The sequence below is a fragment of the Aethalodelphis obliquidens genome, unplaced genomic scaffold (genome assembly GCF_003676395.1).
Source record: "Aethalodelphis obliquidens isolate GAN/ISIS:26980383/991018 unplaced genomic scaffold, ASM367639v1 scaffold44, whole genome shotgun sequence".
Lineage (NCBI taxonomy): Eukaryota > Metazoa > Chordata > Mammalia > Artiodactyla > Delphinidae > Aethalodelphis > Aethalodelphis obliquidens.
The window spans coordinates 5,020,543-5,048,039 of record NW_020837988.1 but is presented as its reverse complement, the minus strand read 5'-3'; the positions used below and the strand labels follow the sequence as shown (position 1 = coordinate 5,048,039).

The following is a 27,497-nucleotide window of genomic DNA, read 5'->3' as shown; positions in this document are numbered from 1 at the left end:
AAGGGAGAGAAAGAAAGAGGGAGGGAGGGAGAAGGAAGGAAGGAAGGGAGAGAAAGAAAGAGGGAGGGAGAAGGAAGGAAGGAAGATGGTATCTAATTAAGAACTAGAAGGTGTGGTGGGATGAATTGGGAGATTGGGATTGACATATATACACTAATATGTATAAAATAGATAACTAATAAGAACCTGTTGTATAAAAAATAAATAAAATTCAAAAATTCAAAAAAAAAATAAAAGTAAATTTATCTATTTCTCCTTTCAAAAAAAAAAAAAAGACCTCGAAGATGGAAAGAATGCCAAAAAGAATCAAGAAGGACTCCACCGGGCCTTGACTCTCGGGACCATCTTCTTCAAATGGGAAGAGTTTAAAGCCTTAGGATTGTTTTTCCTTCCCTTCACATAGCAACCGGATTATATAAAGGATAATATGTTAGCACCAATATTGTAAATTCAATTTTTATTAGGACTGCATTTTTTTTGAATTGGCCTGAGAATAAATCATAAATGAAATGTTATTTACAGAACAATATCGAACGCTCTAACTTTGATAAAGGCAGAAAGGAAGCAGAGGTCGGAAGCATGTGCTCTGTATTCCTCAGCATTTATAAGGAAGACTCAACAGAGTAAGGTCGATAAGGAAGAACCCGTCATGCTGTCAACAGACTAAACCAAGACTGTGATAAATTAAACCAACGTATTCATGGTATTTAAAGTGATACCCATCAGAGAATGGAAAATCGGAGTTGTTAAAAAAAGTACTTTACCTTTTGGCAGTAGAACTAGGGGTGGGGAAGTGGAGATAGGGAAATGTATTACTTTAGACTCTCTTGAGCATTTTGAATTTTTTTCCATGTGTAAGGATATCGCCGTGATTAAAAAGCAGTGTAATGGAAAACAACCACCTTTTAGTTTCCAAATAAGAGTGTGAAATGAGGCCTTTTTATGTGCCTAAAGTCTTTGACAAAGTAAAACTGGAAAATGGTCTTCAAGTTCATGGAAGTAGTAGCATTTGAGATAGTACTAGTACTAATGAGGGTTTCCTGGAAAGCAGTAAAGGAAAGCCGGAGAGAGCAGAGCCCAGGGGTGTGGAGACCAGTTTCCCCATCTCTGACAGGACGAACAATGGTACCAATCTCATAGGGCTGTTGAAAGGACAAATTAAACGGTTCAGTAAAGAGCCCAGGCGGAGCCTCGACACTTGTTAGCTAGAACTGCAGATGGTTCCCTGAATTCATACCTCTCATCCCCAACCTGTTGTACGTTTGGAGTCACCTAGAGCATTTGCATTCAATGTCTTTTTACTTTGAACTCAACATATCAAAAACCATATTCATCCTTTTCTGCCCAGTCAGTGCCCTTTGCAAACCTCCCCTTTGAGTTAACGCGTTTATGCCAGTTTCCTAGACTTCATCTCGGCACCCCTTCAGCCATCCCTGCAATTTCCCCTCGTGCCTGGGGACTCACCGAGGCTCGCCAGCGCCTGGCAACGCTCTGAGGCTGATCCGCCCACTCGAACCTGGTTCTCACCCTATGCCTGAATATGGCAATCTCTGCCAGCCCGTCCCCCGCCTCCCTTCTGTCCCCAGACTCCAGCTTTTCTGATATTTCAACATTGTTCTCCAGATCGCTCTTTCTAAACGTTTTGAGCAGAGAAATACGTTTCTAATTTTGTGACTCTAAAAGAATATCTAGATCGTGAATCCCTTAAAGATGGGAACCACGTCTCACACGTTTCGTATCCTACACAACACCTAATGGCTATTTGACGAATATTTGGAGTGGTGGCACCCAAGTGGACCCTCTTGCTGACACCGACTCAGTGCCCAGTCCTTTGGGTCCTGAGCAGGAAGGAGTCATAATGATCAATTAAACCAGAAGTCAGTGTGATGTGCTCTGAACCAGAAGGAACACGTGGGCTGAGCATCTTACAAGCTGTGTGGCTTTGGGCATGTTGCTTGACCACTCTGAACCCCACTTTCCTTTTCTGGAAAATACAAATAGTATCAGTTTTGTAAGGTCTGGACAGGTTTAAGTCAGATGATGAACCCAGAAAGCCTAGGACAGAGTTTGGCTGAATTGTTGAGTCCTTGTGCTACAGATTGCAAAGCGAGAACTCAGAGTGGTTTAGGAGAAAAGTGGGGCGTCGTAAAGGTTGTGGGTGCATCTCAGACACACGAAGGAAGGATGGAGGTGCAGCCGGGCTTCGGGCTTCAGGGATGGATGAAACATAGATACGAACACCTCTGGGCCAGTTTTCTTGTTGTCAGCATGCCCGCGACACTGTCTCCTCCTGTAGGTCAGCTTTGTCTACAAGATGGGGAGAGCCACAACAATGAGAGCTTCTGAGCTTTGCATCCTGTGCGTGAGGAGCCATAGCTGTGCGGACAGGTCCACGCCTCCTGATCCGGACCACGTGGGGCCCCCACCTGGCACCTGGCAGTCCCAGAACTGGGGTGTGCAGGGCTGAGCGTTAATTTCCTCCTGAGTTAACTTCCCTGTAAGAATACAAGTACCCCTCCCCTCCCCCCACTGCCCCCATTAGCTACATCATTGTGCTACACAGTCTGCCTTCGATGCACCGAAACACAGCAGTGATCATCTGAGACGTCAGAATCTCTCCCTTGCCTGGCTTCTGGAGATGCTTCGGTGGGAGTCAACTATGGGGCATGATAATGGGGATTATTCATCATCCTAAAAGAACTACCAAAGTCTCATTTTGTTGAAAAGTCCTCCAAAGAGATTTAACAGATCCTTTCCTCCCAATTTCTTGAGGCTCTCTAGTCCAGAGGAATTAAAAAACCATGGCTAAGTACCCCTCCACGCCTCCAAACGTGTCCCCCATCCAGGCGTGTCCAGGAGTTAGTTACACCCTGGACGCCACTTGCAGGGCAGAGTGCAGCCAGGTGCACTGACAGCGGTGTAGGTGTGACTGCAAGGCAGCTGGCCCTGGGCTGCCCTTCCCTGCAGCAAGGCCGCTCCCCCTGACCCGGGACGGACCCAGGCTGCAGCGCCTCTTCAGGGGACAAGAAGCAGGGGTCAGTGGCCGTCCACTTCCTGAGGGCTGATAAATCCTCTGGGTAGGATCATTTGCAGTTCGATTCTGTTGCGCAGAGTGGATGATACCAGCATGCTGCTGGGGGACAGCTGACTCCCCGGTGCACCTGCCTTTGCCCTGCCCAGGCATCCCGGTCCTTTGTGGGGCGGAGCATCCTTTGCACAAATCGGGTGGCAGGCCAGGTTATCTGCTGTGCTTGTGCACGTGCTCGCTGTCAGCTCCAGACATTTCAGCAAGGAGGGGTATCTGGCTTAATTCCCACTACAGCTTCCTTCCGGTGACACTCTGAAGTGGGAATGAAGCCATGGGAGTAGCTTTTGGCTGGAGTGACTGGAGGAGCATGGTTTTCTGGGTCCATCGTTGTGTAAGTGGAGCCTAACTGCAGACGGTAGAATATGGACAGAACCAAAAAACACCCCAAACCCACGCACTTGCAAACATCAATTAGGAAGTTATTTTAATTAGAGCGGGACTCACGTTAGAGTATCTTCAACTATGGACGTCTCTTAATATACTCCAAGACGTGACTTTATTGATATTGCTAAGAATTGGAGTTCAATTCAACTCTTCTGGAACACCGCCATTTTTCACCTTTCCCAACACTTAACTTCATCCGCTATGAATAGCAGGGTTCGTAATCCGTGGTAGAAGAGTGCGTCGAACTACTTTTTCCAAAAAAATAACACTAAGTTGATAACTTCCATTCTCTAGAGGGCCTGTTCGAAAGGCCCTATAGGAATTTTGTGGCAATACCTGGCTGGGCTCTACCAACATTTTGTTTAATTAATGTGTAATATGATCAGAGTTGCCACCTTCCTGGGTTTCCTTCCCGCTAGAAGTCTGTGTCCAGAGACAGGCCAGGCAGGGGGGTGAGCATATTGGGGGCCAGCCTCCCCAGAAGGCTTAGCCAAGCTGTGGGATCAGAGTGGGAACGAGGCAGCAGGACTGCCCCACTGGTGTGTGTAAGCCAGACACGTTGACCCTTGATGGCCAGGGGACCCCTACTGTCATGTGATGTGACACTGCCCCCTCACCTGGCCTGGTACCCATCTCCCAGCTTAGTGACAGTGCCCAGATGGGCAGGAGCAGAGGAGGAATCTAAGCTGAGCTCGCCCGGCACCCTTGGAGGCTGCTGAGGCCACCCCCATGGCCACCATGGTCCCGTCCAGCAGCAGATACGCTAAGATGGTTTTTTCTCTATTTTCAGTGAGTGACCTGGGAACGAATAAGTCGATGTTCAGACTTTCTCCTAGAACTGGTCCCACACGTAATGTTAAAGGGCTAGAAGGGACATTATGAGGCTACCCCCTCCATTCTCACCTCACCCTTCTCTCCCCATCACAGCCGTCCCTGACTGGGGAGTAGCCACCACCTTCAGAGACCAATTCTCCACCCAGGGGAGGGATATTCTCAACCTCCCTTCAACGAGCTAATCGTATGTTTCAAAACCCTCTTCCCTCCCCTTTTCCCTTGCCTAAATCCCTCTGGCTGCAATTTGACTTGTTTTTCTCTTGTTTTGTACTCAGTGGAGAAGGGAACGAGTAAGCCATCCTGTTTCGCATCATTTCTCCACCTTTTTTTTTTGGCCGCACGGCCTGTGGGATCTTAGTTCCCCGACTAGGGATCGAACCCGGACCGTGGCAGCGAAAGCTCTGAGTCCTAATCACTGGACTGCCAGAGAATTCCCCACCTCTCCAGCTTTGAGGTTTGTTGTCGTCATTGTTGGTGGCTGTGTTGAATATTTATTAAACCCCCACGAGATGTTAGCTGCTGTCTTAAATTTAATATTAAAAAAAGATTTCCAGAACTCATTAGGTTGGATCATAGGAAATTGCTGTTTTATAGTTCCAAAAAATAAAAAGCAACAGTTAAATAGGGAAAAAAGTCATAACATCGCTGCTCATTTCCTGCGTTGCTGTTGTTACCCAGAACAAGAGAAATGAGACACCACAGGCTTCAGCCCTCGTCAGACCACTGAGTTCCATTGCAGAAGCCCCACTCTTGCTGAGATCATCTGACAGCTGGACCCACACGCAGAGGAGCATAGCCAGGCAGGAGGAAGCAGGATGTCCCCACAGCAGCTCAGATTGCCCTATTTCCACCCCAGCAGGGATTTCAGCTGAACCAAGATAACCCCCTTTCTCTCTACCCCACACAGGTGTTCCTTCCCATCCGCCCATGGAACCCGATGCCCATGAATGTCAGGCAAGGCCGCAATCACATAGGCGTCACTGTTTTGGGAGGCTGGAGAGTCTCTTACAGAAGACCTGTGAGCTCCACCCCATGTGCTTTAAACTAAGGGCTTCTAAGCCCTCAATTGAAAAAAAAGAAAATACTATTTGCTATAGCCTGAATGTTTTGCATCTGGGCCCCCAAATTCGTTATGTTGAAATTCTAACCCCAAAGTGATGGTATGAGGAGGTCGAGCCTTTGGGAAGCGTTTAGGTCATGAGGGTGGAGCCCTCAGGAAGGGGATTAGTGCCCTTAAAAAAGAGGCCCGAGAAAGCTCCCTTGCCCCTTCCAGCATGTGAGGACACACAGAGAAAGCACCATCTGAGAACCAAGAAGTAGTTTCTCACTAGACACCCAGTCTGTCAGCATCTTGATCTTGGACTTGTAGCCTCCAGAACCGTGAGAAATACATTTCTGTTGTTTCTGAGCCATCCAGAAGCCAGTTTACAGTATTTTGTTACAGCAGCCTGGATGGACTAAGACACTAGTTTTTAACAGTTCACTTTCCGACCACCTACGTAAACTCGAAGAGCGTTCTAGAATAATTGAAGATTTTTGTGAAAAGTACCCCTTGATGGGAGGGGACAGTTGCGGGGAGGAGGTGTTACTGGCATCTAGTGGGTAGATGCCAGGGATGCTGTTCAACATCTTGGGCTGTACAGGCCAACCTCTCACAACAAAATGTCAGTAGTGAGAATCCCTGCTGTGTACACACCATCCTGTAAGCAGAGCATTATCCTTCTTTCCTTTTTACAAGAACCTTAAATAATATACCAGGATTTGAGCCCAGGACCGTCTCAACAAAAAGCCCATGCGCCCCCATCCCCACCGCACCCAGAGGATGAGAGACGGAGATTCAGGAGGGATGGGGGATGGAGAGAGGCAGCCGCACCCACCTTCCAACCCCCGAGAAGATTGGAGCCGGGGTGTGGGGTTGGAGGAATCAGCTTTAGAGCTTATTCTCAGGTTTGCCCTTAGGACTCTGCCTCACGCTGCATCCCGGGGGCTTATAAGCCCAGGTTTGGAAGTTTGTTTTCCTTCGGTCTGCATCTGAGTTAATGGCTGGAGATGTGAAAAGAGGTCCAGCTTCCTAACAGTATTGCAGCCACTTTAGATTCTTGTCCTCATTACCTCCCTAATGTGCACTTTTGCTGAAAGACCTGGGGGTGTGGACGCCGGTCGCATTTTTTTCTCTGCTCTCTTTCACCCCCGGGTTCCTTCTGCCATCTGTTGATCTCCAGTGTCTGCCTTCATTCCCTTAATATTATGTTCTTGCCGCCTGGGTCGTTTGTCTTGGTTTCGCATTAGTTTCGCTCTCAGGTAATCCCTCCACCTTCAGAGACGGTAACAATTACATTCCCTTTACTCTAAATCCAGGGGGAGACGGAGTTGACCACCTCCTAAGGCACCATGTGGTGTGCGTTTGGCGGGGGGTGGGGGTGGGAAGGGCGTGGTACCCGCTGTGGGCGTGGCCAAGGTACAGGGCTGGGCAGAGGCGCAACTTCTTTTAGGATAGAGATATTCAGATGCCAGCCCTTGCCGCCCACACCTGGGAGAAAACCACAGCCCATGTCAGCCACCGGGGGTGGTGGGGGGCGGGGGGTGGGGACTGAGGGTCAAGCCTGGTTCTGCCCCTTGATGCTGTGTCACTGTGGGGGAGCCCTTTCTCTCCTGCATTAGTTGGGTAACCTAATGAGCCGTTGTGAGCATATTAGTAAACCAGCTGCTGCTGGCTGCGTGCTAAATAACTGGAAAGGGTTAGTTTGCCAGTTAGTGTTAAGTCCTGTCCTCAGGGCCGCACTATCATTAACATTAGAATGACTGATTAGAGCAAAATCTTTAACAAAAGAGCCACCAGCTGTTGCTTATGGTTTAGAAAAGCAAGGTTTTTCAAAGGGAGGGATTTGCCCCTCTGATGTCAGGAAACCCCTGGTCAGTCTCTGACTAGCTTTTTTTTTTTTTTTTTTTTTTTGCGGTGCGCGGGGCCCTCCCTGTTGTGGCCTCTCCCGCTGCGGAGCACAGGCTCCGGATGCGCAGGCTCAGCGGCCATGGCTCACGGGCGCAGCCGCTCCGCGGCATGTGGGATCTTCCCGGACCGGGGCACGAACCCGCGTCCCCTGCATCGGCAGGTGGACTCCCAACCACTGCGCCACCAGGGAAGCCCTCACTCGGTAGATTTTGACCTCTTCCCTCTTCATAACAGAAGTTCCTCCAGGCTCCAAGCCCTTGGTCTTGATTCTGACCAATATTGGTTATTCTCTTTCCTATTTGGATTGGGGTTGCACTCCCCCATAGATGTCAGAAAGGGGTCTTAACATTGTGCTTCTATGCCATTGATCCCAGGCCACTGGGGCAGTTCCTTCCTTTCCTCCCTCCCTCCCTCCCTTCTTTCTTTTTCATAGCCCTTCTTACCTCTCTATCAGATATATGCAGACCAGCACGGCTCTTCCACATTTGATCAGGGCGTTGGTGAACTTGGCAAGCTCACTCCTACTGGACAGGGCTTGGAAGATCATCTGTCCGTCCCCAAGCTTCAAGCTACACTGTGGTCACACCATCTCAGAGCAGACTGTAGGAGTCCCTGCCATTTGAGGATGGATCGTCAATGTCTGTGATGACGTCATTGGGCCACCATATCAACCTTGGACTTCTCGTTGCACGAGCTAATAAAACCCTATGTGTTTAGGTCCGGGGTCATCAAACTCTTTCTTTAAAGGGCCACATAGTAAATATTTTAGGTTTTCAGACCATTTGGTCTCTCATTACTCTCTGCTGACATAGAGAGTCAAACAAAAGAGTCACAGACAGTCCATCAACAAACAACCATGGCTGTGTGCCAATAAAACTTTATTTATGGGCAGTAAATTTTGAAATTCATATAATTTTCATGTGTCACGAAATATTCTTTCCTTGATTTTTTTTTGACTATTTAAAAATGTAAAAATCATTCTTATAACTTCCCTGGGGGCACAGTGGTTAAGAATCATTCTTATAACTTCCCTGGCCCGGGAAGATCCCACATGCCGCAGAGCAGCTAAGCCTGTGCACCACAACTACTGAGCCCACATGCCTAGACCCTGTGCTCTGCAACAAGAGAAGCCACCGCGATGAGAAGCCCGCGCACCGCAACGAAGAGTATCCCCTGCTCGCCGCAACTAGAGAAAGCCCGTGCAGAGCAATGAAGACCCAGTGCAGCCAAAAATAAATAAATAAAATAAATTAATTTAAAAAATCATTTTTAGGTTGCAGGCCATACAGAAACAGGCAGTGGGCTGGATGTGGCCCCTGGGCTATAGTCTGCTGACCCTTGGTTGAAGCTACTGTTCTGTGGATTATCTGTTACTGGCAGCCTCGTGCAATCTTATGTGACGTAGTGATGGGGATGAACCTTTTTTTTGGTTTTATTAATTAAAAAATGGCAAGCATTTTAATTTTAATTTAAAAAATGGCAAGCATTTTTTAATTAATAAAAAGGATTAAAACAGTCAAATTCAAATGAACTCTGGGACTCAAAAACTTCTAGTTTCTAGTTGCAAAATCAACACATAATGGAAAAATCCAATGACATTTAAAAATGTAAGATCCATTTTTCTAAAATAAATTTATTTATTTTTGTCTGCATTGGGTCTTCATTGCGGCGCGCGGGGGCTACTCTTCGTTGCGGTGCGTGGGCTTCTCGTTGCGGTGGCTTCTCTTGTTGAGGAGCACGGGCTCTAGGCACGCGGGCTTCAGTAGTTGTGGCACATGAGCTCAGTAGTTGTGGCTCGCGGGCTCTAGAGTGCAGCCTCAGTAGTTGTGGTGCACAGGCTTTGTTGCTCCCCGGCATGTGGGATCTTCCCGGACCAGGGCTCGAACCTGTGTCCCCTGCATTGGCAGGTGGATTCTTAACCACTGGGCCACCAGGGAAGCCCCCAAAATGTAAGACTCATTTTTTTATGGAGCTCTTTTACTTGCATTTGCAAATACAGCGGTGCACCCATTTCAGAGATTACCCTTAGCAAGATCTGCTTTTAACCTGTGTTGTGTCACATCAAAATACTGTTGTTCTGATTTCTTACTGAAGACGTGAAGAAACTGCTTGCTCTTAACAGCTGATTAAGTATAAGCCTGTTGAGTAACTATAAAGTATGCAAAGAAGACCAGGGGATTTGCCAATGTGATGAAGTGTGTAACTGGTTCCATGGTGTCCCAGGGGTTCCCCCACCAAGCGAGTCGGGCCATCCAGCCCGCAGGAGTCTGCTGGCTTTGGCTTCTGAGCAAGCTTCGATTCTACGTGCATGTATTATAGAAAAATGATTCCTAACCCATCGTACTTTTTTTATGTCTGTTTCAGAGGGTCTTGCTGTTGGAGTTGGATTTGGGGCTGTAGAAAAGACGGCATCTGCTACCTTTGAGAGCGCCAGGTAAGCGGACGCCTAGTGCCTTAGAGCGTTGCACTGCACCCGGTGGTACCCGGAAGTGCCTGTTGCCTCGGGTGAGCTGTCTGCACGTAACTGTGCAGCAGCCCCAGCCCCCCAGGTCTGACTGGCGGAGGCGAGGAGGAGGTCAGGGCAGCTCATACCTGAGAGAGGTACTCTTTCAAGAAGCAGGTCTACACCACGTTTTTCCAATGAGCTGTCTGATGGGTAACCATTTTGAAAACCAACCATGGATATAATCCCATGCTGTTCTCCAAACGCTTTAAATGTATAAGTACATGATAAAGACAGTGTCCTGGGGGGACTGGTTCCAGGACCCGCCGGCGGATACCAAAATCCTCGAATGCTCGAGTACCACAGTCAGCCCTCGGTATCCACGGATCCGCGAACTCAGCCGTGGGGGGATGGCAGGACCCGGAGGGCCAGCTGCACCTCGAAGGCAGCAGCTGACGCTTCTCACCGCCCTCTCCTTTAGAAGCCCTCGCTTTCTCTTTCTGGCCACTGGCCTCTCCTGTTTCCTCCCCCTTCCATCTGCTTCTTCACAGGCTCTTCTGCAGGTTCGTGTCCTACGGCCCGTCCTGAAATGTTGATGTCCCCCAGCGCTCCATCTCTAGGGCACCCTTTCTTCTCACTTAGTGCACTCTTTCTGGGGATTCTGCCCCATGCCTATGGCTTTATTTTCCGTCCGTTTGCTGGTGATGCCCAGGTTGATCTTCTGCCTAGATTTTTCTCCCGAACTTATTCTTACGGGTCTGGCCACCATCCATATGTCTCCGCTTGGGTGTTCCACAGGATCCCCGCACCCAGCATCTCCAAAGTTGAACTTATTGTCCCCATCTGCTGTCATGCAAAACCCCATCATCACCTGGTACCCGGTCGACCAAGCCAAACTCACTGTCATCCTCGGCTTCCTATTTCCCCTCGTCTTCCCTAGACAATCAGCAGGCCTGTAGATTCTTCCTTTCCTCTCCCTCTGTTGAATTACAGGGCCTAGATGAGGCTACAGCCTTGGGACCATAAAGAGTCGTCATAGAGATAAGCTACCTGGTCCACCTGTGCCCACAAAACCACGAATACTACAGCCTCCAGGCTGAAGGAGGGTGGGTGGAGCCTTCTGTCCAAGGGCAGCAAACTCAGATGCCTGTAGAGAACTAAGAGGTAGCAGATAAGTGCAGACAGGCAGGTGGAGACAGTTGGGAGTGGCGAGGACAGAGGTGAACTTCGAACAGACAGCACGCACGCTGTCTAAAAGGTGCTGGAAGTCACAGTTATTTTGAAAACATAATTCGGGCCAAAGAGATGGTCCAGGGGCCACTGGTTTCTGTATCGAACCACACCTTTCTCAATCCACTGCCTTCTGACGGGTATAATCTCAAACTCTACCTTTTACCCGCCTAAGGCAATGGCACCGTCCCTTTAACGATCTGCCCTGTGTCTACGGATCACGGCTGCCAGGAACTAATTCCTCACGGAATCCCTTTCTCCCCTCTTCCCTCGTTCCCAGCCTTGCGTGGGGCCTCTTTACACCCCATCACCTCCTTTTCTCGATTCCCTCAGCTGCTCTGGGGCCCCAGTGTGTCGCTGTAGTCACTGAATTCTAATGCTTCGTGTTGAGGGACGTGTCTGCTCCATGAAGCCCCAAACACACGTGCAGGCTGGCGCAGTTCTAGGTTGAGATCTTCTGTGTTCTCAATTCTTCTTCCTGCCTGGCGGACTCCCAAGTCACTTCCTCGCCCTGACTCCAGGGTCATCAGTAACAAGATGCCTATGGCGAAAATCACAGGAGCCATGGATGGGGAGAAGCCTTTAGAATGTAAGAAATGTCACCAAGATCCAGGGCTGATTGTGATTTGTCATGCCCCGTGGGGCTGACCCCTGAAGCATCCAAGGGCCAGGTCCTCCCAGAGCTCGGGGAGCTGCACGTGCTCCAGAAATGTCTGTGCCGGCAAGTGACAGCTCAGCCCCACGCACTGCGCTCACGGGCCAGGCTTCCTGTCTGTTGGCACCATGTCTCCTGCAGCCTCAAGATGTCAACTCCGATGTCCCTCTATTCTGTCACCTGCACTTTCTGCTAATCTTTATGTTTCTGAAGAAAGCAGAGCGAAAGCCTTTCCAACCCAACTCCCCCCTTTCCTAGACCAGACAGATCCTCTCTGAGTTATATAAACCCTCCACGGGACTCTCCAGCTGGGATCGGGCCGGGGCACTGGACTGGGTATTTTCAGCTTCATAAAACCCTCTGATAAACAAGCATCCTTGGGGGTTTTTATGCCCCTACACTCCACCCACCCCCGTCACAGCCGGTGGGCAGAGCCCTTAGAGCTGTGCCCCCATCGCCACTGTGTCTGGGGTATCAGGAGTAGGGGTGGGGGGAGAGCATGTCCATGCAGGCCACAGAGAGGGAAAGAGGGTGACCTCATGCAGACCCTCTCCTTCAGCCTGTCTTCCCCACTTACAAATCTGTATATAGTTTGTGATTTGGGTTCTTCCTTTCAAATTCCTCTGATCTTAATCTTCAATGGTAAAAGTCAGAACAGCCCCCAGGCAAGGCTCGTAAGCCTTCTCCGCCCTTAGCTCATGCTGCAGACCAGGGGGGTTTCGTGGGAGGGAAAGGAGGGAGGGAGGGAGAAAAAAAAGGAGAAAACAGGCTAATACTGAGGGGCGGGGTACAAAAACAGTCATCAGACGATTAAATACATCTTTTGAAAGAGCGAGGTTTTGCTTTTTAGAATTCCAATTCTATGTAATTCACAAGCGGCACACCTAAAGCACAACATGCAAAGGTGGCAGATAGAGGAATGAAAAGAGACACAAGGTGAGTGCTGATCCAAAGAAGGCAGGTGGGAGTCCGCCTGCCGATGCAGGGGACGCGGGTTCGTGCCCGGTCCGGGAGGATCCCACATGCCGTGGAGCGGCTGGGCCCGTGAGCCATGGCCGCTGAGCCTGTGTGTCCGGAGCCTGTGCTCTGCAATGGGAGAGGCCACAGCGGTGAGAGGCCCGCGTACCGCAAAAAAAAAAAAAAAAAAAAAGCAGGTATTACCATTTCAGTATCAGACCAAGCTGACTTTAAGGCAGACAGCCACAGAAAGAATAAAGGTCAGTACTTAATGAAAAGAGAAACGACGTACCGGGATGACAGAACGATCCCGCATCTGTACGCCTCTAGCAACGTCAGCCTCAAAATGCTCAGGAAAATTGTCAGCATCGCGGGGCACAGCCGACAAAACTGCAGTCATGGTGGGGAGCACCACGCCCCTGTCTGACACCCATAAAGCGTTACCAAATGTACATCGTGGACACATGTAGACCCCCAACCCAGCAATTAGGAAAACGTAAACATTCTTTCCAAGCACACGTGTGTATGTTTCCCAAAACTGATTACAGTACTATGCCACAGAGAAAGTCAGATCACCCCCAGATCAATGCCATTCAGACCACACCCTGACCTCAGTGCAGTGTAATTGAAAATCAATAGCAAAAGAGATAGCTAAAATAATTGGTTACTGGGCGGTGAAACCCTCAGGTGCCATAAGATAAGCACAGGGAGGGATGCGTACCAAGTGACCTAAGAAACCAGTGGACGAAGGGCAAGGTCTTCCCGCATCTCAGGGGCGCTTCATAGAACGGGTGGCCTTAGACCAGGAGCGTGGCGGCTGTCCAGCTGGAGAGGCGGAGGTGATGAGGTCAGTTAGTGCTGCGAGCTGGCGGGTGCGTGATGTCACCGAGATGGGATTCGTGTGGCGCCTTATGGAAGTAAGACTGGAGGCCAAAGGAAAAGTGCGTTCTTCAGCAAGAGGCTGACAGCCTTGGTGGGTTCCGGTGCCCGGCAATGTTGAAGCCCAAGAGGAGACTTAAACATTAATCTGGCTCAACGGAATACTTTTGGGGGGAAGAGGTGGACAGATCCGTGCGAAGAACCCAGCAGTTGAACAGACGCGATTGACACCACTGCTACGTGTTATAGCAGCTGCGAAGAAGATAAGGGATGAGTTGATGATGGTGGGAATGAAGAGAGATTGGTGGGAAGAAAGCATTTTAAGCGCAGAACAAACTGGCAACATTTGTCAACCGATTCCGTTGTCGTGTGGGAGGGAGAATTCAAATTCGGGAGACATAAGTAATCACATAGGTAGCTGAAAGGGGCTGAGAGGGAAGGAGGGATGGGTGTCTGCATGGATTCGGGAAAAGAAAAGAGTTAGCTGGCAAATGCCTGGGACGTGTGGACCAAGCTAGCTGAGCCAGAGAGAGTTCTCTGATCATTTAGCGGAGGGGTCGGCAAATGATGGCGTGTGGGACAAATCAGGCCCACACACGCTTCTGTGAATGCAATTTTATTGGAACACAGCCATGCCCAAGTTCCCCGTCAAAGGCTCTGACACCGGGAAAGAGGACAGGTAGGTCCCCAGCATATAATTTGTGTACGGCTGCTGCCATCTAGTGTTCTGATGCTGTTACTTCATCAGGTATATGGAGTGCCCCTGCCCCCGGCCCTCTTCCACCTGGTCCACCTTCCTCCTGCGCTAGATAGCCTACATCGTCGGGGGATCCCTTCAGAATTCAGCATCCCCTGAAGCATGACGAGTCTCAGCCAGCCAAGGGCAGCCTGTAGTTCAAGGGAAACACAGCTTGCTTCTTTCTGATCTGGTCCCACAGCAATTTCTTTGGGTTTCACCGCAAAGAAATTCTTCAGACCTCCTGTCCTTGGGGAGTTGGCTGCTTCAGCGGTTTTTCCCTTCTGAAGTGTCATTACATCCAGCGCACGCGTGCTCCGGAGAGGAAGCATGCCCTCCGCTCTCACTTAACTCAGTCGCAGGCATAATTCAAACCGGCAGGGAGAGCGAGGTGATTTATGCTTCAACGTTTCGCTTCACGCGTTGCTTCCTACTTAAGCTCTGACTTAAGCACAAGTGGAGAGGCGTCTGTAGTCCAAGAGCACACCCTGACCGACAGGCACCGCAGGCATCCCGGAGCAGGCTCGGGCAGAGGACGCTGGACGCACACCTCGCGGCGCACCACGCAGAAGCCACAGAGCACAGGCTGGATTTTTTTTTTTTTTTTCTGCTGAGCGCCCCAACCAGCCACTGCTAATCAACACCCAGACACTTAGTAAAGGATGCCTGGTAGCTTAGCCTGCATTCGGACCTAACATAACTCTTTGAGTTACACATGCAGGCATCAAAATAAATTTTAAGGGGTGTGTTTGCCTCTCGGATCAAAGAGTAAAGCAAAAGTCGGGTGTATCTTTCTGCCTGGCTTCTAAACCAGTTATGCCTGTTGAAATAGCAACGCTCGTTTGAGACAGCAGCTGCTAGTCAGCCAGGCAGCCATTTGTTTCGCAACAAGGACGAGCAGTCGATGGGTACGTCTCTGGGCGTAGCCCCGTGTGTGTGCATCCACCTGTGCAAGTCGTCCACCTACTTCCGCTCAAGTTTATTCAGGGAAAAACGTTGCAGGGGGAGGGAGGGGATTTAGGGAAACAAAAGATGCGCTTTCTCATTAGAGTTCGCCCAAGCATCTCTTAAGGAGCAGGCTGCTCTCCCAGTGTCCCCAGGCCTCCCTGTGGCAGGACCAAGTTCCCAGACGAGACCGTCTCTTCCTCAAGGCTGCCCATCTTGACCCCCTCCTGCCCGCTGAACTGGGTCTCACCATTCGGCGGGGAGGCAGGAGCCAAAGCCCAGCCTAGGCTCCCGGGAGAGTGGTCTCTAGCCTGAGACGTGGAACCCCAGCGTGAGGACGCACTCTGACTCAGCCAGCCACACCCGTGCTGTTCTCCCCACCACCCCTCCCTTCCACCACGTCAGCAGAACTGGAAGTCAGTTCTTGCACTGTTGCTTATTTGCAATAGCAGGTGGCACTTGAGCAGATCTATTTTAGTGTATGCAAACAAGCCCTTCTCTTGAACCCGTGAAACCACCTTGCCTGGAATTCTAGAGTCATCTACTGACAGCTCCTTCCCGCAACTTCTTCTTCCTGGTCCTCCCACACAGCTGCTCGCCTTACCTTGAATTATTAAGAGCATTTGGCAGTGGTGGAGGGCAGGCCGTGGTTGGCAGACAGTGCCACCGTGCGGTAGTGGGGCGTCATAGCTTGACTCTGGGTAACACGCACCTGGCCATCTGCCCGCGTCTTTGGCTCTTACTACCGACGTTTCAGTTTCCACGTGTGTCACATGAGAGAGGTGGGTTGCATCTGTGTTTCTACCACCACCAGGCTTTGTGGGACAATAAAAGTGTCCCCCAGGCATGTGAAGACTGATGTAGAAATGCCTCCTTTTATATTTTGCAAAGTAATGGCGTTGAGAGAAAGCTGCTCTCACTGCCACTCACACTCTCTTAGAAATTGTACTAATCACCAAAAATTAGTTCGTAAACTCAGGATAGAACAAAGTCCTTTCTGACCCCAGACAGGAACTTACTTCTCTCTCTCTTTCTTGCTCCATTCAAATTCATGAAAACCTTGTGAAATAATAATATGTAATTATGTTCTCAATACAAATTAGTCCGTTAAGTCCCATCGGCTAATGCAAAAAGATGACCTTGACTCTCCAATTTATTCTACTACTGTCTTTTTTTTTTTTTTTACCGCTACTGTCTTTTAATCTATGTTGAAAATCCAGTTTCTCTAAACCAGGATGATATCTTTTTTATTATTTTCTTTTGTGTTTTTCTTCCCTGTCATCTTTCCGTGTACACAGAAGCCGTCTCGTGGGGGAGGGGGGCAGGGGAGAGAGGAAGTTACAGCCTCGGGAGGGATCTTGATTCCTGATTCCTGAATTACTAGTTTTATCCAAAAAAGAGAGCAATTTAGCTTGGGAAAGAATCTGATCCTGGAAGAGACGAAACTCCATTTAATTGATTAATTTTTTTCCCGCTGCTGTGTGGAACTGGGGGCTATAGGACAGGGTAATATCAGGGTGTAAGTCTTGACACGGATACCCATGAAATATGCTCATTTGCCCAAAACGGGGTTTGCGGTGTGAGCTGAGAGAAGTCAAGGAACACAGGCGACTCCAGACCCTTGTCCTCTGCTCCCAGGGCCGCGAAGAAAGCAGGTGCTCACACGTGGGGAGGGTGTAGAGCGCCCCCTGCCGGCAGCTGCACCCGCGCGCACGCGGGGAGCCCTGAGGACCCAGTCAGGGAGGCCCCGGGGATGCCCTGGGGGGATGGGTGTGGGGAAGGGGACCGGGACCCGCGCTCCCCAGGCCCCGTGATGTGGCGCAGCCGCGTTCCCAGAGGGCAGGGGCGGCAGCCGGAAGCGGTAGGCGCGAAGCACCCTCTCCCAGCTCTGAGCTGGGGCGCCCGTGGGACTCGGGGCTGTTGGCTAGGGCTGCAGGATTGGACGTGGCCCTCTGGGGAATGAGGCGGCAGAGCAGTGCCTGTGTGAGGGCAGCTCGCGACTCCGACCTTGTCACCATCCATGCAGCCCCACCCCATTTGGACTCCGGGCAGAAGGCCGGATGCCCACAGGGGTGGCTTCCAGGCTGCCTTCTCTTTCCCCATCCCCGCCGTTCATGCAGGGTGGATGCTACAGCAGGAATGGAGCCTCGTACCTGGCTCCGAATGGCACCGTTGAGCCCGGAGCCCTGGAATGCAGGCGCGTGTCACCCAGCTGTGAGCAAACTCAGAGTCAACCCCGGCGGCTTCCAGACGGGACGGTAAAGAGCTGAGCACCGCATCCTACTTGGGAGCGACTTAATCCCCCCCTCCTGCATCCTCCCCTTCTATCCACCCGCTTCTCCCAGGGCACAGCCACAGAGCTGTGCAGCCGTCACCACTCTCTGCTTCCGGAACATTCTCGTCACCCCCAAAAGAAGCCCCACACCCATGAGCAGTCAGTCCCCTCCCTCCTCCTCGTAGGCCCTGGCAACCACGAACGAGTCTACTTTCTATGTCTCTATGGCTTTGCCTGTTCAGCGCATTTCATGTAAATGGAATCAAACCATGCGTGGTCTTTTATGTCTGGCTTCTTCCACTTAGCATAATGTTTTCCGGGTTCAACCGTGTTGTAACGCCTTTTCATGGCTGAAGAATATTCTGTCATATGGCCGTACCACATTAGTTGACGGAGGTTTGGGTTGTTTCAGCATTTTGGCTATTACAAATAGTGTTGCGGTGAATACTGGCATACAGGTTTTTGTGTGGATGTAGGTTTGCATTTCTCTTGGGTACGTACCAAGCAGTGGAATTGCTGGGTCGTATGGTAACTCTAAATTTAACTCTTTGAGGAAGGGAGTTTAACAAATGACCTTCTATGCCAAAACAAAAGGATCCAGATTGGGCCAAGAGTTTATTTTAACCTTGAAAGTTCCATTCGCCAAACATCATCATAGCAGGAGCCCTTCCCAGGCCGATCCCCTTCCTCTCGGGCCTTAAACCACAGGAATGCCGAGTGTTACAACCATAGGTGGTCCTTGCTGTGTGCTCCCTTCTGTGCTGTCCTCGCCCTTCGTTCTCTTGTTGGCTTTTCCATGAGAAGGCTCGTGGGGGAAGGACCCGTGAGTTGCCCCATTTTACGGACAGGAAAGTTGAGTCACCAAGAGGTGCTCTGTCCACAGCCTCAGAGCTGGTAAGGCGAAGGGCCAGGTATGTTCCTGGGTCTCTGGCTGAGGACCTAGCCCTTTCCTGGAGCATCTGGTGGCCTGTGAGGTGCTTTGGCCACCATGAGAGGCTGAGGGACAGAGCCCGCGGGGAGTGGGCAGGCAGGTCTCGCTTCCCGCTGAGCTTCCTTTGCTGCAGACCCTCTTGAGTAGGTGTGTGGTTGGGGGTGGGGAGTATGGAGCAGGCTGGATTCCGGAGTTAGGCAGCCTGGCTGCACGCCCCGGCTCTGCCACTTACCGGCTGTGCGACTTTGATGCGTTGCTTTGTTTTTTTTTTCCTCCTGTTCCTCTGTTTCCTAATCTGCAAAATAAGAATAATAATCGTTTCTACCTCAACGGGTCGTTCTGAGAATTAACTGAGTTTATACGCGCAAAGCCCCGGCACAGGGCCGGCATGTAGGAAGGCTGTACACGATGCGGCTGTGATGTTTGCTTCCTGGCCTGCCTGTTTCAGACACTACACTCCAGAGAGATGCCCAGCCCACCCCTGTCCCAGCCCGGGCTCCAGGACAAGAGCTCCCTGTCCCCCCTCACCTCTCCCCGGCCCCCAAAAGAGAACGAGTTCAGAAGCGGCTTCCACAGTCTGTGTGGACCCGGCACGCAGGCCAGAGGTCCGGGTCCAGGCCTCCGTGGTCTCTAGGTGTTGCGTCTGCTCTCCCGTGTCGTGGGCTGCATGCCCGACACTAGACCTTAGTACCCTCCCCTCTGTCCCCGCCCCCCCGCCTTGGCCCTCCCAGGCTGACTTTGCTGTCGTGTCTCAGCACGGGGTTGGCGTGCTGGGTGTCTCTTGCTCTGGGCTTGCTCAGTGGATGTAGCTATTTGTCCATCCCGCACCCTCACCTGGAGCCTCTTCTCCACCCTGCAGGGGACCCAGGACCAGGCTGGGAGTGGGCTGCTCTGCACCCGGCCTCGACGGCCCGCCTGAATTCTGCAGATGGTTTTCTAGTGGGCAGCCCCCTCCAGACAGCACGAGCTGCTGCTTCCCTCTTGCCCCGCCCCCCACGCCCAGTTCCCTGGACTCACTCTCAGGCCCCGCCGCGTCACCACACAAGTTACATGCCCCGAACAAGGAGGGAGGCCCTGAGTGCCCTCCTGTGTCTGCCCAGAGGCAGCCCCTCTCCATCTGCAGCACAAGGAGCCGTTTATGCCGGGCCCCCTCCCCCTCCATGGCCCCCGGCCACCTCCACCCAAGTCCCTGGCGACAGGGTTGGCCGTCTTGGCACAGGGGACCGATCTCTACACAACGTGCCCTCTGTTGAGCGTGAAGCAGGCTTCAGGGCAGGCTCGGACCCCGCAAGGCTCTTTGAGAACAGCAGCGTCGTTTCTCTGTGGCTTTCCCAGGCGCTGGAGGTGACACGGACTTTTCCCTCCTCTAGTCCCATCGCTGCCCGGTCCACCCTCCTGGACAGCTTGTTACAAGCGGCGAGAGGCCGAGAGCAACTGTGCTTTACAGAGCCGTGGGCAGCGTTCAGCTGGGCTGCTGGTGTTGACTGCGCTGCAGTTTGCCGGGCCAGCCAAGAGAGGCAGCTTGGGCGCATTGGTGGGTTCACCACGGGGCACTAGTGGCTGCCTTTAGGGGCTGTTTACATGCACTGCTCAGTCTTTACTGCCATCCCAGTAAAGAGGGGAGGACACAGAGCCCGGGAACTTTCCCTGAGGTCATGCTTACGGCAGGTGGCATGTTTTGGGAAGCCTGTGAATTAACACCTCTGCCCCTGCTGGCTCTCTCACCCCACCCTTGCCTCTGGCAATCATGGGACAGTCACGAAAGCTAACATTTACTGAGTGCTTTCCACGTGCAGATCCTGTGCTCCTTGACTCCTGGGGAATTCACTAATCCTTAAAGCCCCCTGTGAGGGAGAAATCACTGTGCCCATTTTACGCATGCAGGATGTGCCCAAAGGCACAAGGGAGTGAGGGCAGAGGCAGGATTTGAGCCCAGGCAGCCTGGCCCTGCAGCCTGTGCCCTTAACCCTGACATCCTCCTGCCTCCTGTGACCACAGAGGCTTGAAAACTGCCCCCCAAAGTGGTGTGGGAAAGGAGGTCAGCGCCGTTGTAAAAAGTGTGTAATTTCCCAAGCGTCGGCTCTAGGAGTTCTGATTCCACTGTCCAGTGTGGCTTTAAAATCGTGTCTCATTGGACGAGTTGGGAAACAGCAGCAGATGTGAAATCTCTTCAGGGAGGGGCAGGTTTCCAGCCAGCCTCACTGGCAGCAAACATACATGTTCAAGGTCGTGTGGCAGCAAACATACATGTTCAAGGTCGTGTGGCACATCAGTCCTGGCATTTGTTGCCGCAGTTGGGAACCGTCACCCTTGCCAGGTGCCTCCAGGCAGCAAGGGCTAAGGGGAGAGGGAGAGAGCAGAGAGCAGTGCAAAGAGACAGCACCAGGATGCCCCGGGCGGCCGCTAGGTCAGGACCAACTTCCAGCCTCACCTCCTGGAAAGTGGACGGACGGGTGGGCTGGGTCACTGGGAGGCTAGAGCTCCCCAGCAAGAGTTACCTGCCTACAGGCTCCAGGACAAGGGGAGGTTGGGGGGGGGCGGGTTTTTAGAACGACAGTGTTGTAGTAGAATGGCATCCCCCAGAAAAGAATGTTGAGTCCTAACCCCCAGTACCGGGAATGTAACCTTAGTTAGCAGGAGGGTCTTTGCAGATGCAGAGAGTTAAGATCAGGTCACAGTGGATTAGGGCGGACCCTAAGTCCAATACGACTGGTGTCCTTATTCCACAAGGAGAAAAGTCACACACAGCGGAGGATGCTGGGTGACAACGCAGAGACACCCCGAGGGGAGACGGCCATGTGGTGATGGAACCAGAGATCAGAGTGACACAGCCAGGAGCCAAGAAATGCTACCAGCCGCCACCCGAAGCTGGAAGAGCTAAGGAAGGGTCCTTCCCTAGAGATTTCAGAGGGAGCGTGGCCCTGCTGACACCTTGCTCTTGAGCATCTAGCCTCCAGGACCGTGAGAATAAACCTCTGTTGTCTTACGCCACCCAATCTGTGGTCCTTGGTTACAGTGGCCACAGGGAACCGGTAGATAGGGTCTCCCCCGTCTCCATCCACGTCTTCCGAGCCCCACTGGGCTTTCTTCACCTCCTCCCGTGGTGGACGGAAAGCTCTGAGCGTGACTCTTGAATCCATCCTCTTCTGTATCCCGATGCATTTTGTTTTCCCCACCCCTTTGCTGGTCTTCATTTCCTATTTCAAAAGGAGGCTCAGGTTTTGTTTTGTTTTGTGTTGTGTTTTGTTTCCTTAGGCCTCTCTCGGTTCAATTTGAACCCAACCGGGGGAAAGCAGTAGCTTTCTCCTTTCCTGAGAGGCCGCCTTCAGACGCCGGCCCGCGGGAGTCTGGGCTGTCCCCTGCACTGGGGCTATTAAACTGTCATAAGAAAGAGGCCTTTGTCACGGGGAACACGGCCCTCGGCTCAGAAACAGAGACAGATTGTGCCAGAAAACAAACAACAGAAAAAAAGGTCCAACCACAAAATTCTTTGGGACTTCAGTCATCGGCTTCTCACTTGTTCTTAAAAGACAAATTTCCTTTCTTTGGTGTAAGTCCGTCAGATAGGTCGTCGGGTTTTTAGTTCTGTCCAGAACCGAGGGCTGGGGGCCTCCACCCAGCTCCCTGTTTGCATGATGTCATGCCTGCCTGCCTGCAGGTAGGGGAGTCGGAGGTGGCCCTGGACCTGCACAGGGGGTGGGGTGAGGTTTTGCAGGAGACTGAGGGCCTGACTTAGCTTTCAGTGCAGGGAAGGGGGAGGCGATGAAAATTGTCACGGAGGCCATGTTACAAATGCGTGATGACCTTCTGACTTGGCATTGGCTCTGCCGGAGGCCTCGGAGAGCCTCATTTCATGCAGGAGAGAAACAGAAGGACAATGACTTGCCCAAGGCCACATCGTTCCGTAATGTCAGACCATTGCTGCCTGCTCAAGACCACTGGCCAAAATGTCCCTTGACCCAGCCTGGCACCTGGAACTGCTGCGGCCCGAGCCTTCTGTTTGGCACGTTGACCTCAGCCCCCTCCGGGCCAGCTTTCGCCCGTGACCATCTCAGGGTGGGGTATGGGAGGGCAAATCAGCGTTTTCAACAGGGTCCCCTGTGCTGGGTTGCACCCCATGGCATGAGAACCACGGTTCTAGAAGGAAAGCGGAGAAGGAAGGCTTAGGGGACCCCCCCCCACCGTTCCCACTGTCCCTTGCGAAGGGGGTTACGCTTCCCAAAGCCGCGGCTTTCCTAAGTCAGGGGAGAGAGGCACCGCTTCAGAGGATGCATCCTCTTAAGGCCAGCATTTCACTGCAGGTGAATGACAACGGAACAAACTTTTTATTACAGGAGGGCAAACGACCACATAATTGGCAGGACCTCACGCAAAATGAAAATCCAGGCTCTCTTGTTCAAAAAGCAGGAAAAAAGCTATTTCCTTTGTTCTGTGATGTCTCTCTCAACCTGTCATGGTGTTTTGTTTCATTTTATTTTTAAAATTTGTAATTGTGGCAGACTATACATAGCATAAAATGAACCATTTTCAAGTGTATGATTGTGTCATTAAGCACGTTCCCATTATTGTGCAACCATCGTATTCTTCATCTCCAGAACTCTTTTCATCTTTTTTTTTTTGTTTTGGCTGCGTTGGGTCTTTGTTGCTGCGTGCGGGCTTTCTCTAGTTGCGGCGAGTGGGGGCTACTCTCTGTTGCGGTGCGCGAGCTTCTCATCGCGGTGGCTTCTCTTGTTGTGGAGCAAGGGCTCTAGGTGCGTGGGCTTCAGTAGTTGTGGCACGTGGGCTCAGTAGTTGTGGCTCGAGGGCTCTAGGGTGCAGGCTCAGTAGTGGTGGTGCACGGGCTTAGTTGCTCCGCGACATGTGGGATCCTCCCGGACCAGGGCTCGAACCTGTGTCCCCTGCATTGGCAGGTGGATTCTTAACCACTGCACCACCAGGGAAGCCCGAAGAACTCTTCTCATCTTAAAAAATCAAAACTCTGTCCCCATAAACAACAATCCCCCATCCCCCTCCCCCAGCCCCAGGCAACCACCACTCTACTTTCTGTCCCTAGGAATTTGACTACTTACTCTATAGGGACCTCAGAAAGGGAATCATTTCATATTTGTCTTTTTATGACGGGCTTATTTCACTGAGCACAATGCCCTCAAGGTTCACCTGTGTTGTAGCATGTGCTAGAATTTCCTTCCTTTTGAAGGCTGAGTAATATTCCGTTGTATATATGGACCACATTTTGTTTATCCATTCCTCTGTCGATAGACACTTGGGTTGCTTCCACCTCTTAGCTTAGCTGTTGTACATAATGCTGCTGTGAACACGAGTGCACAAATATCTCTTTGAGATCCTACTTTCAATTCTTTTGTGTGTGTGCCCAGAGGTGGAATTGCTGTATCACGTGGGAATTTGATTTTTAGATTCTTGAGGAACGTCGTCATGGTGCTTTTTATCTGCTATTTAAGGCAGGGGTGCTTTCTGGAGGAGTGCAGACCCTCATAGGCTCCCAGGGCCCGACTTGATCATGGCCGGGTACCTGGGGAGTGTGTGTCCGACCCTGACCTTCCTGGTGCCCAGGCCCCTGAGTGGCTGCCCCGGTCACTCAGCCCTGCATGAAGGAGAGCAGAAAGAAATTGGGGGAGAAAAAGTGAGCGTCAGGGAGCTGCGGTGATGCCAGGTGAGGTGATGTTGAATATGGACATATAAAGGTCTGTGATTCCAGACTTTTCCATCAATTGTTGTTTGACCAAGTGAACCTCTCACGGTTGGCCTCCTGCATCCACATTCCCTCTTCAGCCAGGCAGGTGGGCAGCCCCGAGGACCCAGGTCTGAACCTGGGGCAGGGGCAGGAGGTGCACAGTTTGCGGGCTCCTGGTGGCCCCAGCTTCCAGCCAGGTTCAGGGAGCAGCCCCGTGATTACAAAGGGTTACTGTTCTCCGGGGTCTAAACACAGGCAGTGTTCAAACTCAAGCTTTCTTCTTTAGCCTCAGTTTCCTCATCTGTAAAATGGGGTTGCCTTGAGGAGTACACAGCCGAGAAGGTCAGTCTCTTCTGGGCAGCCGGCACTCGACCCTCAGGAGCTGTTAACACCCCCAGCAGCTGGGTTGAGGGTGCAGGTGGCTGTGGCTGCAGCATGTGGAGACCCCCCCCACCCCACCAAGGGCTGGCTGGTAGCTGGGGGAGTGTGTCTCTCTTTTGACTCTAGGTCCTTACGGCATCTGCTTCTTGGTGATACACAAGCAGTTTATGTCACTAGAGATAACCATGACGTCATCACTGCGACCTGTGTGCCGTATAACATGTGGACATCTCGGTAACGCCACATGACGGTCCATAACCTGGGTCTTCTGCTGCCTTAATACACTCTGGGGGTTTACCCGAGTCCCCACCTAAAGACTAAAAAGGAACCTGGCATGACATGTTCCTCGGTGTGTACCAGACGATGCTTGAAAAATTAACATTTGTTATAACCATTATAAATATACCTAATAACATATTTTGGTAACAGCTTTATTGAGATATAATTCACATACTGTATAACTCACCCATTGTAAAGTACACAGATTAGTGTGGTTTTTAGTTTATTTACAGAGTTGGGCAGCCATCGCCACAGTCAATTTTAGAACATTTTTATCACCCTCAAAAGGAAAAAGGAACTCTGTACCCTTTAGCAGTTGCCTCTCCCCATGTCTTTTTGACCCCTTAAGCCCCTAATCTACTTTCTATCTATAGATTCTCCTATTTTGGCCCCTTTCGCTGTAGATAGATAGATAGACAGACATTTAGGTATATATGGAACTTTATAACATGTGGTCCTCTGTAACTGGTGTCTTCCACTTAATATAATGTTTTTAAAGTTAATCTATGGGGGCTTCCCTGGTGGCGCAGTGGTTGAGAATCCACCTGCCAATGCAGGGGACACGGGTTCGATCCCTGGTCCGGGAAGATCCCACATGCCACGGAGCAACTGAGCCAGTGCGCCACAACTACTGAGCCTGTGCTCTAGAGCCCATGAGCCACAACTACTGAGCCCGCATGCTGCAACTACTGAAGCCTGCGTGCCTAGAGCCCATGCTCCACAATGAGAGAAGCTACCGCAATGAGAAGCCCGCACACTGCAATGAAGAGTAGCCTCCGCTCGCCACAACTAGAGAAAGCCCATGCGCAGCAACAAAGATACAACACAACCAAAAATAAATTAAAAAAATAAATAATAAAAAAATAAAGTTAATCTATGTAATTATATATGTACCAGTACTTTACTCCTTTTTATGGCCAAATAATATTCCATTGATAAGCAAAATATACCACATTTTGTTTATCCATTTATCAGTTCATGGACATTTTTGGCTATTGTGAAAAATGTTTCAGTGAACATTTGTGTACAGGCTTTTATGTGGACGTTAATTTCAATTCTCTTGGGTGTATACGTAGGAGTGGAATTGCTGGGTCATATGGTAAATGTGTGTTTAACCATTTGAGGAACTGCTGAACTGTTTTCCAGAGTAGTTGCACAGTTTTTACATTCCCACCGGCAGTGAATGAGGATTCTGACTTTTCACATTCTCATCAACTCTTGTTATTATCTGACTTGATTATAGCTATCCTAGCAGGTGTTAAGTGGTGTGTCATTGTGGTTTTGATATAAGTTTCACTGATGGCTAATGATGTTCAGCTTATTTTCAAGCGTTTGTTGGCCATTTATATATCTTCTTTAGAGAAATGTCTATTAAAGTCCTTTGCCTGATTTTTAAATTGGATTATGTGACTTTATTTTTGAGTGGCAAGAATTCTTTATATATCTGATTTTACAAGTCCTTTATCAGACATACGATTTGAGAATTCGTTCTCCCATTCCGTGGATTGTTTTTTCACTTTCTTGATGGTGTCCTTTGAAGACAAATTTTAAAAATTTTAATGAAGTACAATTTATCTCTTTTCTTTTGTTGTTTGTGATTTTGGTATCATATCTAAGAAACCATTGCTTGATCCAGGGTTGCAAAGATTCCCTCCTGTTTTCTTCTAAGAGTTTCATAGTTTTGGCAGTTTTGTTTAAATATTTAATTCATTAGAATTAACTTTTGTATATGGTGTGAGACAGGGGTCCAACGTCATTCCTTTGCACGTAGATATCCAATTGTCCAGCACCATTTATTGAAAACAGTCTTCTTTTCCTTATGAATTGACCTGGCATCCTTGTTAAAAATCAATTGACTGTAAATGGGAGGGTTTTTTTCCTGAACTCTCAACTCTATTCCCTTGGTCTATATTTCTATCCTTATGCTAGTACCACACAATCTTGAGTATGTAACTTTGTAATAAATTTTTAATAATTCAGGAAGTGTTAATCCTCCAACTCTGTCCTTCACTGTCAAGATTATATTAGCAATTCTGGGTCCCTTATGTTTCCATACGAATTTTAAGATCGACCCATCAATTTCTGCCAAAAAGCTGAGATTTTGATAGACTTTGCATTAAATCTGAAGATCAATTTGGGGCATGTTGTCATTTTAATATTAAGGCACTCAATCCATGAATATTGGATGTCTTTTCATTTGTTTTGGTCTTTTCTTCCTTTCAGTAATGTTTTATAGTTTTCAGTGTACAAGTTTTTCACCTCCATGGTTAAATTTATTCCTAAGCATTCTTATCGATGCTATTATAAATGTAATTGTCTTCTTAATTTCATTCTCAGATTGCTTTTTGTTAGTGTATAGAAATACAGTGGATTGGAGGGGTATATTTATCTTGTATCCTGAGCCTTGCAGAACTCATTTATAGCTCTTGTAATTTTTTGTGTGTGTGGATCGCTTTGGATTTTCTAAGTATAAGCTCATGTTATCTTTAAATAGGGGTAGTTTTACTTCTTCCTTTCCAGCCTAGATACCTCAATTATTTTTTTTTAATCTAATTTCTGGCTAGAACCTCCAGTATAATGTTGAACAGAAGCGGTAAGAGTGGACATCCTTGTCTTACTCATGTTCTTAAGAAGAAAGGTTTCAGTCTGTCACCATTAAGTATGATGCATGATGTTAGCTGTGGGTTGTTCATAACTACTCTATGTCAGGTCAAGAAAGGTCCCTTCCATTCCTAGCTTGTTGAGGGTTTTTATCATGAAATGGTGTTGGATTTTGTCAAGTGCTTTTTCTGCATCTATTGAGATAATTATTTGGCTTTCATTTTTAAAATCCTGTTG

At 50.0% G+C, this 27,497-nt stretch overlaps 1 protein-coding gene across 8 annotated transcripts in view; it reads left to right on the top strand.

Annotated features, from left to right (window-relative positions):
• Positions 1 to 27,497, top strand: part of SLC39A11 (solute carrier family 39 member 11) — a 416,650-nt gene that overhangs the window by 338,182 nt on the left and 50,971 nt on the right. For all 8 annotated transcript variants that reach the window (XM_027080525.1, XM_027080527.1, XM_027080532.1 and 5 more), the window contains one exon: positions 9,621 to 9,690. In XM_027080525.1, coding sequence (XP_026936326.1) covers positions 9,621 to 9,690 — 70 coding nt within the window. The remainder of the gene's footprint in view (positions 1 to 9,620; positions 9,691 to 27,497) is intronic.